This window comes from Ictalurus punctatus, chromosome 29, assembly GCF_001660625.3.
Source record: "Ictalurus punctatus breed USDA103 chromosome 29, Coco_2.0, whole genome shotgun sequence".
In the NCBI taxonomy this organism is placed as follows: domain Eukaryota; kingdom Metazoa; phylum Chordata; class Actinopteri; order Siluriformes; family Ictaluridae; genus Ictalurus; species Ictalurus punctatus.
This window is the reverse complement of record NC_030444.2, coordinates 7,439,159-7,451,648: the sequence shown is the minus strand read 5'-3', so window position 1 is coordinate 7,451,648 and position 12,490 is coordinate 7,439,159. Positions and strand designations below refer to the sequence as shown.

At 38.4% G+C, this 12,490-nt stretch overlaps 1 protein-coding gene across 1 annotated transcript in view; it reads left to right on the top strand.

Moving 5' to 3' along the window:
* The window catches only part of LOC108260538 (serine/threonine-protein kinase MARK1), a 76,943-nt gene extending 64,845 nt beyond the window's left edge, over positions 1-12,098 (top strand). The window contains exons 11-18 of the mRNA XM_017460917.3: positions 1,409-1,521; positions 2,836-2,992; positions 3,433-3,605; positions 4,336-4,424; positions 5,067-5,222; positions 5,414-5,665; positions 7,419-7,463; positions 7,544-12,098. Coding sequence (XP_017316406.2) covers positions 1,409-1,521; positions 2,836-2,992; positions 3,433-3,605; positions 4,336-4,424; positions 5,067-5,222; positions 5,414-5,665; positions 7,419-7,463; positions 7,544-7,886 — 1,328 coding nt within the window. The 3' untranslated portion in view covers positions 7,887-12,098. The remainder of the gene's footprint in view (positions 1-1,408; positions 1,522-2,835; positions 2,993-3,432; positions 3,606-4,335; positions 4,425-5,066; positions 5,223-5,413; positions 5,666-7,418; positions 7,464-7,543) is intronic.
* The last annotated feature ends 392 nt before the right edge of the window (positions 12,099-12,490 follow it).

Below are 12,490 nucleotides of genomic sequence, written 5' to 3'. Positions count from 1 at the left end.
ATTTTAGGGCTTTCCCTGTTCTAACTTCAATTGTTAAACAGCTGATTAACTGAATCAGGTTTGTTGGGAGGAAGAACACTGAAATATGTGGGACAGGGTACTCCAGGACCAGAATTTGACAGCCTGTGTATTAGATCATCTCGCAATATGTTAAGAAATATTCTATATGCTAGAATCCATTCTTAAAATTCTTCGATAGTCATGATTTTCAAGTGTTGACACCTCATAGATTCAGTGGCTAGAAAACTATTAGTTTTCAATTAAATTGCATTTTATTGAATAGGTCTTTAGACAAAGCAGATTTAAAGAAATCCAGATGTAGATTTAGATCCCTAATGAGTCTGAAGTGTCAAGGTCAGATGATCCACTGAAACAAGGTTGAGTCTGGGGCATACACTGTATCAGGGAAGTGCAAATCTCACATGGCGTATCCATGAGACCATCCACAACAACAGAAGGTGAGTTACAAGTGCAGAAGTAGTGCAGCAAGATAAATCATGCATTAGAAGTGTGTCAGTATCATGCACTAGCGTCATTCATCATCACTGCTTCAGAGTATATGTAGAGCTTGACAAAGAAAGTACCGCTACAATTATAATGGATCAGGTTTTTTTTTTTTTTTTTTTTTTTTTTTTTTTAAAAAGAAAGAAAATCTGGAAGTAGAAAAATGTTTGCAAATTTAACATTCAAATCATCAGCTAATGTAATAAAGCATTAATTATATTTACTGTGCTTCTGTCAGGGATTTATGTAGGCATAATGTAATAGAACTTATGACACGCTTATTTCTGATTCATTATTTGTGTACACGCTCCCAAACCACATATTACTGAATACTGAATTCTGTTAAACACTGTGGTTTGGAATAAACCAATCAAAAGCACAAAGGAAATAAGCTGCACATTTAAAAACAAAAAAACAAAAAACAAAACAAAACAAAAAAGCCCATTTAATAAGTGCTACTACAGTTACGCAAGAAACTCTAGGTGCATTAATATTTCTGTAGTTGCATGATTATTGAGTTCACATGGATTTCATAAAACCTCAATTATTATTGAATTACATACATATTGAATTACAGTCCTGGCATATTCTCTGATTTCAGAAGCATTTCTGTTATTTTTAGTCGTGAATGTGTATGGTGTGTTTACGCCATCTTCTGGTGATCCATGATAATCATCTGTTCACATGGTGTGAGATGAATTGTTGTGTTTCCCTGGGAATACTTCATATATGACCATAATATAGTAAATAACAATCTTGTAGACATTACGTATCTTTATTATTATAAAACTCTTTGCTTCATCATTCCCTGTATTAGTATTTTAGCTTCCTAATTGGTCCTTTCATCGTGATTTGTATAGAGATAGATGATAGTGAGCACATCTCTGCTGTCTGTATTCCTCAGAGCTGATGGTGACTATGGGATTCCCAAAGGATGAAATCACAGAGGCTCTCAAGGGAAAGAAATACGATGAAGTCATGGCTACTTATCTCTTACTGGGAAGAAAACCTCCAGAGGTTAGCACACAGAAGGGGAAGGAGCTCAGTATGTGTATTACAGCACTGATAAGAGTTTCACAGTGTCACAATAAATACAGAGGAATTATTCATTGACACAAAGGGCAAAAAAGCTGATTTCTATAATGCAGTAATAGACAATGCACACCATGAACTTTGTCCTATATTGCTAGTTTTAATAAGATCACCATTTAAGAGTATTTTCTATAACACAGCCATCATACTTACAGAAAGCTGTGATAATAGACAGGTTGTGTTTGTGCTGTCCATCATGCTCACTGCACTGATACAGTACAGTAGTGAGGTGTGCTGAAATGTGTTATTGATTTTTCCCACTAAGTTAATCCTTGGAGAGCCAAAGCTACCCTGTACAGACGCCTATGCGGCGGGGTGAAGGTTTTTAACTGAGGAGTCATCCTTTTAATGTGTAGACTGGTAGATAAATACATGGAAGAAGGGTATGGATGGATAGATGGACTGCAATTCCAAATATAAGATCGAATATAATATAATTCCAATTATCCTTCAAAATAATAGACTATCTAAAAAACAAAAATAGCATAATCTTCTACTTAAGACATCTTTGATTAATTCCAATTTTCCATTTATTTTATTGATTTATTTTTTAATCACTATAGCCTGGGTGCCGGGGTCCGAATCCCGCCTCCACCCTGGGTGTGTGGAGGTTGCATGTTCTCCCCATGCCCTAGGGGTTTCCTCTGGGTACTCCAGTTTCCTCCACCAATCCAAAGACATGCATTGTAGGCTGATGGGCATTCCCAAATTGTCCATAGTGTGTGAATGTGTGTGGGATTGTGCCCTGCAGTGGGTTGGCACCCTGTCCAGGGTGTGCCCCGCCTTGTGGCCCAAATTCAATGGGATAGGCTCCAGGCTCTCCTTGAGCCTGTGTAGGTTAAGTGGTACACTTCCCAAGACGAATTTAATTAAAAACATAGGTTTTAAATTCATTTGGCAACCCTAATTAGAACATTTATTAGCCATATGGAAAAATTTTTGCTCTATTTTGAGCAAATGTTTACCAAAGGTAATACACTGTTTAACACTATATACTATAGAATGCATGCATTGGATACATGGATCACACAGCATATAGATTTACAAGATGCTAGACTATGTGCTCTTGTAGTGAGTCATTCCGATCAGCTGACATCAGAGACATCAATATTCCAGCTTATGTCTTAGTGTCTTTTTGTCCATTTTATATTATATTTCAAAAGATAATAAACTGTAATATCTGAACATCAGCCTTTTTTTTTTTTTTTTTTTTTTTTTTTTTTTTTTTTTAATATAAAGATTGAAGGCATTGAGTCTGCGTCCATCAGCAATCTGAGTCCCAGGCCCCGCCCTACCAGTGACATCAATACCAGCACAAGCCAATCCCCTTCACACTCCAAGGTCCAGCGCAGTGTATCGGCCAATCAGAAGCAGCCGCGGCGATTTAGCGATCACGGTGAGGATGATATAACACCAATTAAAGCAAGAAAGCTCTCGCTTTCCTCTGTGTGTCAGTACAGCATGCTTAGTGCCCTGTGCTCTCTCACATGGACTGCCTAGTATCTGTACTGAATCCTACAGCATGATGAATGAATGGCTTTACCATGTTCCAGCTTGACTTTAATATATTTTAGCATTTATATCCCGTTTGATTAATTGATATTTATATATGTACTACATACAGTAGATTGTAAAATAGTAAATAACGCATTTTATTACATAAGTCTAAGTACGTTAACAAATAAATAAATAATGATGATGATTATTATTATTATTATTATTATTAGTAGTAGTAGTAGTAGTAGTAGCAGTAGTATTATTTACCACGACCTGATTTGTGTGTGTGTGTGTGTGTGTGTGTGTGTGTGTGTGTGTGTGTTGTGTGTGTACCTTCAGTGGGTCCCTCAGTCCCGCCTGTAGTGTCGTACACTAAGCGCAGCTGTCTAGAGAGCGAACAGAAGGAGGAGTGTGAGAACTCGCGCAAGCTGCTGAGCTCCAACTCAAAGGGAGATGTACCAGCATCTCCTCTGGCCGCCTTGGAGAGGAAAAAATCTGTTACTTCATCTGGAGTGAGAACTTGCACTCAATCTCTTTCCTCTGGTCTCCATACATGCATTGTACAAGTGTCAGTAGATGTCCAGTATACAGTGCACATTACTGTCCAAAAAGAAAGAGACCAAAATGGCCAGTCAGTAATTACTGTTCATTATTTGGTGGAAAACAGCAATGATGGGGAAATGTACAGAATATTTATTCATTTTCAGCCTTGCAGTAGATATTTATGCAGGTCAATATCCAGTATACAGAACAAGTTCAGTATTATAAATAAAATATTTACAGATTTTGTACTGGTTTTACTGCTGAAGACGTTAAATATATTTTCTCTTAAATACGTTTTCCCGTAATTACTGTTATTGTTCATAAATCACCAAAAAAGGTCTTCAACAGTTAAAAAAAAGTATAAAAATCTGTAAATATTTTATTTGTAACTGTAATATTGACCTGAATAAATAAGTACTGCATGGCCATTTGATTGAAATCTCCCTTTTCCTTTATTTGTATATAAATACTTGTTATTAACAGAAACAGCATTAATTGCTATAATATTAAAATGATTGTTCATGTTTATGCTAAGCACATAATTTTGCATGTTAAAATATCATAAGCAGAGATTTATCTTTATTAAACATTTTAATTAGGGCATTTTGACTCGAATGGAGCATTAAAGAAAATCGACAGTCCACTCTAGTATCTGTGCTCTCTTGCACTCACTCTCACCATTCTGACATTTTTTTGCAGACTAATGGAGGCATGGCACGCAGAAATACATACGTGTGTGAGCGCTCAGCTGACCGGTCGTCTGCCATACCCAATGGCAAGGACAGCAGGTTAGAACTCTTCACTCAATATTGCAAATTCTAGGATTTTTCGCTAAGACTGTAAAACCGACTGTATTTTTTATATGCATTTATATAGAGGGGCTGGTTTATTATGTTGTAATGTATTGTATTAAGTTAGGGATGGATTCCTTTAACAGTGTCATACTGGAAGTGTTGCTTTAAGTATAGATAATCAACAACCATGAAAGAATGAAGTGAATCAAAAATATGGGTCAGCCATGATACAGTGCCCCTGGAGCAGAGAGGGTTAAGGGCTTTGCTCAAGGGCCCAACAGTGGCAGCTTGGCAGTGCTGGGGCTTGAACCCCCAACCTTCCAATCAATAACCCAAAGCCTTAACTGCCAAGCCACCACTGCCCCATATGAAAGGAAAACACCAAATTAGTCTGTCTAAATAGGAACACAAATTACTTAAATTACTTAAGGATCCAATAACCAATAAAAGCACAACAAAAAAGATAAGAAAGCCAGTGGTAATGAAAACGGCTATATACACTGACCCAACTATAAACAATACACTGTTGTGGTGTGTAGTGTTCAATCAGTAAAGTGCATTTTAGTAGCTCAGTCTCTCTCTCTCTCTCTCTCTCTCTCTCTCTCTCTCTCTCTCTCTCACATTCTCTATCTCCAGTTTAACAGAGGTTTCGGGCAGCACTATGTCAGCCTCCGGTGCCACTTCAGCTCTGATGTCTACAAGACAGAGATACTTGAAATCTGTGTCTTCCACAGGCGCATCCTCCAAAACCACCCTGCCACCTATAGAAGACAACAGCGAATACAAGGGAAGGTGAGCAAAAAGCCGGTGAATACAGCACACTCATGCTTTGCGTTCATCCACTTTTGCCTGCAGGTGGTGCCATTTAATTTCGAGTCCATGCAAGCTACATTTTAAAGTGCTGTTTTGCACTACAGTATTGTGATAGTATGATCCACGTAGTCTACATTTGGACTTCATAAAGCATTTGTACTTTTTCTCAGTCCAAGTGCCAGGCCTCCATCTGCCTCACCCTCCGATCACAGCATCAGCACTCCAGAGCGCACTCATTTCCCCAGAGGGACATCCAGCAGGAGCACCTTCCATGGAGCGCAGCTACACGAGCGCCGCAGTGCCACCTACAATGGCCCGCCTGCCTCGCCCACCCTCTGCCATGACACAGGCGCCCTAGCACCAGCACGCCGGGGCACATCCACCGGCATAATCAGCAAACTTACCTCCAAGTTTGCCCGCAGGTAAGTGGTGCAAGCTGTGTGCCATTAATGTCATAAGCAATACTTATGATATTGCTTTTTCTCTTCATTGTTGTATTAAAATAGAATAGAATTGAATAGAGTAGTAAGACACGTCGGGGCTTGCTCTTAAAGGAAATAATCAGCTCTCAAGAATTACTGTTACCACCCCAAAGTTAAATCGTTTCCAGTAGGAAAAAATTTATAGAATGGTATACAGTAGTTGATGTTCTTTTAAGTAATAGTTATCTCAAATCATTACACATAATGAAATGATTTATTAACATCTTTGGAGACGCTACTGAAAGTAAATAGACTAAGCTTACATTGTCCAATCAAAGTACAAATTACACAAAAGGAAAAATGACAAAAACAGATGAATTTCTTGGCTCTTGGCTGGCTAACAGGCATAAACATAATTAGGTATTCTGTTTACCGCTCTTGCTATTCAAAGGAGACACGGTTTCAAGCAGGCATTACTGACTTGTTATACTCAACTTAAATAATAGGAAGAACAAATGTGTTATGTGAGTGATGTGAGTTACCTCACATCATTCTTATGCCTGCGATGAGACACACACTATAATGCTCATCCTTAATTGTTTTATTGTTCAATAGCCATCAATATAATAATAGTAATAATAATAGTAATAATAATAATAATAATAGTGATGAAGGCAGCACGGTGATCACACTTAAGTACAGCTGTACATTTGAACGAGAGTGTCATATGTTGTTATTATGGATGTAAAAAATGTACAACTTCAGACAACAAATCCTTGGGAAGTTTTCCAGCTGTATCTTGCAGAATGTCTTATTGCCTCGTGTCAGGTACGGAGGCGGATTCAATTGCAGCAAAAAGCGTTTTATTTGAGACGCAGGCAGACAAATCCAAGGTGTGAATCCACTCGGAAACAGGAAACAGGCAGAGGTCAGGTGATTTGTGAACAAAAACCATCAGGTAATCCAAAGAACAGAAATGAGGAAACAGAACAATATCGAGAACCGGGAAATCAGAACACTGAACAAAGGCTCGGTAAAGACAGACAGTTAAACACTGAACATTACCTTGCATTGAACACAGAAATGCAAGGGTTTAAATATACAAACTGATTAAAGGACGAACTGAAAACAGGTGTGAGTAATAAGGACATATGAAGGAACTAATGATGGGACATGATATGAACTAAACATGGTGGTGACAGGATATGAACCAAAATGAAAACACACGTGGCAATGTAAACGACAACACGGGAGGGAGCGCTGTGGGCTGCTTATGCGCGCTGAGCACTCCTACACTCAGCAATTGGGGCGAGGGGGAAATTCCTGACGCCTCTTTTTTTTTTTCTATTCTTCTGTTATAGAATGCTAATAAAGCCCTGTATGTTTGCACATAGTCTCTCCAAAACCATTTGAACTAAACATACCTAATCTGTCCTGTCTGTTTTTCATATTCCCCTTTTAACAGTAGCACACTCATTTCCTAAACCTGTGATATCCTGATCTTGGTGTTGCCCAGCGTGTAGCCAGCTTCATTTCAAGTAGATCTCTTCTGGATGACCCTGTCAAAATATTCTCACTTCCTGTCTCACTGACATTACCACAGTTTTTTGTTATGTGTTCTATTTGAGCACATTATGTTGCTCCTGCTTTCTGACTCGGAAAGGATCTCAGATCGTTCAGACCGTGTTGTGTATGTGTCCGTGAAGCAGAATATGGTGATAATTGTGTGTTCTGATTATTGTTGTTTTTTGAGGGTTCCAAGTGAAGGGGAGGCAAGTGGCAAGTCAGAGTCACCAAGGTGAGGTTTTTGAAGGAAAACCTTTTGTGCAGGCTTTAGAAGTGAGTATTACCTAATAAAATTCTCCACGTTGCTGACAGGAGCACTTTGGGAGAATCGAAAGACGAGACTCGCGACTCAAAGCCACGCTCACTGCGCTTCACGTGGAGCATGAAGACGACATCTTCCATGGAGCCAGGCGACATGATGCGTGAAATCCGCAAAGCGCTAGACGACAATGGCTGTGACTACGAGCAGCGCGAGCGTTTCCTGCTTTTCTGCGTGCATGGTGATGCTCGCCATGACAACTTGGTTCAGTGGGAGATGGAGGTTTGCAAGCTACCACGCCTCTCGCTCAACGGTGTGCGCTTTAAGCGCATTTCAGGCACATCCATCGCCTTCAAGAACATCGCTTGCAAAATTGCTGATGAGCTGAAGCTCTGACGCGCAGAAAGGACAGAAAGGAAACAATGGGGCTCAATGTGAGCTTGCAGCGGTAAGTTTGGTTCGCATTTGGTTAGAGCCGAGGTGCTGCCTTAACAGAATGTGCGGTGCTCATCCTGTAAGTTTTGCTTTTCCATTAACCTTCCCATCTGATGTAGGCCCCAATCGGTGATTTTATTTTGATGCTGATGGAATTATATGTGTGCTGGTCTGGGAAAACTTGTTGCTATGGCTAAATTCTGTTAGAAATCCAAAAAAAAGAAGAAAAGTGGATTTTTCTGCATACATACTATGGCATTACAACTTAGGAAACCATAAATATAAAATATTTCACCAAAACAGCATGGGAATGTTTTTATTTACTTTCTAATCCTGCCTTGGCTGTCTTACTGCAAAGATCATGTTGGGGAAAGAGCCACGGTGGTTAAAAAAAAAAAAGTCAGTCTGCCTAAAAATTTTTACAACCTTGCTAGTTAAGTATGATTTCCTCACATAGTGATTGAGCTTTGATCGAGTTGTTGGCGAGCTTTGCGCTGTAGAAAACTGGACATAAGCCTAATCAATTCAGTTTGTAGTTCTTATGCAGGCTGTCAGAATGTCTGTGACGCTTCTGCACTACAAAATCTTTAAACCACTATTGGGGTTAGGGCTGCAACTAACGATTATTTTGATAACCGATTAATCTGTTGATTATTTCTTCGATTAATCGATTGGTTGGATTAAATGGCCAGTTTTTATTTTCTGTATTTTTTCGAAAAAACATGTTATTTCACATTCTGCCCGATGTTGTCCTTTAAACATTGTGCAAATTGAAGGCTATGAAAAAAGTATTAAGTGTGTCTATGGGAGTTATGCTACACACTGTGCAAAGGATTTTTAAAAATATTCATATTATATTTTAAAAGCAAAAAAACTGATTGTCTGCAAGCTTTAAAGCAGAAGCTAACTCATAATATTAAAATTTGCTGAAAAAGAAAGAAAAACAAAAACACAAACTAAGTGTTAACTTGTAAGAGTAATTGTAACTGGTAAGACGTTGATGTTCTGCAGTAACACACACATTCACTCATCTGAACACAGTAACATGTTTCTTTATTCTGTAAATGTACGATACTTCTTAGATTTATATACTATTACATGTTCTAACCCCATTAGAGTTGTGCTTTCATAAAAACAATTACTTTTGTTCCTAAATATAGAGAAATATAGCATCAACAACATATTTGATCAAAATGAATATTTTAGTCAGATTTATTGCGGTTCTTTCCTATCACACGCTGTTTGATTGAAGTGCATGCGTGGACTCGCGCTCATTCAGTGAAGTTTAACGGAGACTCACTCGTGGTCAGGATGAGTCTTTATGTAAAATGGAAATACTGGCGTGAATTTCTAACATTTACAGATAAGGATATAAATGTAAAAATATCATTCTGCTCTGAAGAAAACACGTCTAGAACACATTAAACAGCACACACATCTGTTGCAGCATCTGACACGACAAGCCACGTTAATACACTTACGAGTTTGTTTGAAGCACTTAATATAAAACATTCTCCTGTTTTGGATGACCTGGATCGTGCACTTTCCCCCAGCAGCTCGCTCTGTGACCTCCGCTGTTTCTCAGATGTGTTTTATTCATAGAAATGCGTTTTTCACCGTTGTGAAGTGACGTCACTGACAGGGGTTATCCACAGTGATGTCACAGACCCGACTAATCCGTAATGAAATTACATGCCGATTATTTTAGTTATCGATTTTTTCGATTAGTTGTTGCAGCCCTAATTGGGGTAACACCAGTTTACAATGCTCTAGCGTGTGGTTGTGATAAACGCAAAAGAGAAGCATATTTCATTTCAGAAAACCAATTTGAGAACTATATATTTTGTAGAAAATGTCAAAATTTCACCATGTGAAGGGTTTTCCCAGGCCGCCACACATATACAGTGCCTTGCAGAAGTATTCACCCCCCTCCCCCCAAAAAAAATCTCTTCCACATTTTCACATCTCTTCAACAACCTTATATTGAAATAAACTTTCAGTAACTGGAATTTCTTTAACCAAATTATTAAACCAAAAAACACATTAGTTGGTTGCATAAGTATTCACCCAAATGGGTAGAACCAGAGCTGAAAGTCTTCTGGGATACGTCTTTATCAGCCCTGTGTATTTGGATCGAGATTTTTTTGCCCATTTTTCAAGCTCCATCCAATTGAATGAAATTCTTGATCAGATTGAGGCCTGGATTTTGGCTAGGCTATTCTAACACATTCAGGTCATTAGTGTTGAACCACTCCAGTGTATCATTGGCAGTATGCCTTGAGTTGTCCTGTTGGAAGGTGAACCTCTGCCCCAGTCCCAAGTCTCTTGCAGACTGGAACAGTTTTTTCTTCTAGCATTGCCTATTTAGCATCATCAGTCTTGCCCTCAACCCTGACCAGTTTCCCTGTCCCCGCTGATGAAAAGCATCCCCACAATATGAGTTGGGTAACGCTTTGTGCCTAGGCCAAAAAGTCCACTTTAGGTCTCATCAGACCAGAGAACCTTTTTCCACACGCTTGTGGAGCCTCAAAAATGCCTTTTGGGAAACCTGTGGCTTTTTATTCTCTTCTCAACACTTTTCCCCATTGTGGAGCCCCCGGACTATGATTGTCCTGTGAAGAGAATTACTTATGCAATCACAGCTTTTATATTTTTATTTGGAAATAATTTAGCAAACTATGTGCATTTTTTGGAAAAGATCAAATGGGTGCTCATATCTGCAAGGCACTGTATAGTGTGATCGTTGCACAGAATGTACACCAAACCCCTGAATACTATTGACCGAGTGTAACAGTGTAACGTTAAGGGAGTGGGGAATATTACATTACATGTAGGAAAACATTATGGCCAATATGGTGAAGATGATAAACACGAATAACTCTGAAGATTAAAAGTTAAAATTTGTACCCTCCTTTGTAATAGCATAACCAAAAATGCCAACATTGCTAAACATTAATGACAGTTAGTATTATGCAAGTTCTACTGTGCTACTTTGTAGCTATTAGTTTTCATCGTTATTAGACACATTTGCATTTTCATTGCAGCTACATTCCCACCTTTATCCACTTGATACTAAGAGAATAATCTGCTACATGTTCAATAGCCATTTTAAATGATTTCTGTGTTGACTGAGCTACCAAATAACCAGTATGGACTTTCAAACTGTACAGTTTAGTACATAGAGAGACACGGCTATTTATCAAAGACTGTATTACATGAATATGCATATGTCATCCTGCAGGTGTGGTATGAATATTTTGATTGCTGTACAGGATAATGTTTGTGAACATTTTTATAGTTTTAGTTGTTCCTTCATTGTTTCTTTTTTTTTAATTACATTAAGAAGCCATGGAAGAGTTTAAGGCTGATGATGCCACACACACAAAAAAAGAAACAAGGGGACTTCATAACAAGGATTTGTTGTACTAAGTATTACATCGAGTGGTCAAAGCCCTCTACTTGCACAACCTGTTGACACTGGAGAAATATTGAGAGCTGGAGAAGACATTTGAAACACATTGTGATCATACATTTTATTTTGCTCATTTGTGCTAAATATACTTAGCCTTTCTTGTATTTATTCCATTACACTATACCTGCTATGTGCTGCTTTGTATTAGAGAGGCATTTAGTGTTTGATAAAAGAATAATGAGAAAGGAATTATATTTGTTTTTATTTTGTTTTATGGCTATACATTGCCACATGCAATATAATACTTTATGCTGGATATTCAGGTTTTGTCACAGAAGAGGGAGAGAGATTTTAAAAAAGAAAGAAAAGAAATGTGTGACATTAAATAGAAAGCAAAAAACAAATTTAAGTCCCCAAGGGTTAATTTGGGTGTGGGGTGTGTGTGGGGGGGGATACTTTATAGGGGCTATAAAAATGTAGTAAATAATGCATCTAATTGATCACACATGGAACTGTGACCAGAAGAGTTGACAAGCCGTGTATGTGGGTACAATATCTGTGGCTCATTGAGGGTTTGAAATAGTCAGAAACACACAGAAAAGGTCTCTGTGCCCTTGCAGCAAAGCACAGTTTGTGCTTTGCTAAAAATCTGAAGTGTTAAAAAATACATTCTGGCATTTGTGTGTGCATGGCTCTTGTTTAGGACCATCTGATTCCATTTCACTAGTGCACAATATTAAACTTACTTGAATTAAACACAATATGAAAGTGTGTTCATGACCATTTTTACATGACTAGTTGGATAAATGCCGTGTGTATGTTGGTCACTGCTGCTGAGATCCAAATATTTAAATATTTAAGTAGGGACTCATGACTGTGTGTTTTAAAACCTGATGCTTCTTTATTTTGGGATTTAAAATAGGCACAAAGAATGGCACACATAATATATTTATCTAGTAATATATCCAAAAACATCCTTATTACAGCAAGTGTGCATGAAGGTCATTGAATGTAGCCCCCTGCTGTTTTGTGATGTAGCATTATCCCTGAAAATAAGAGATTCCTGCTGCACAACAGCAGATGCAGCCCCCTGTTGAGGCAGTTTGGCAAATGTGTTGCTCTGGGCAACATGAAATGAGCTGGAATCCTTCAG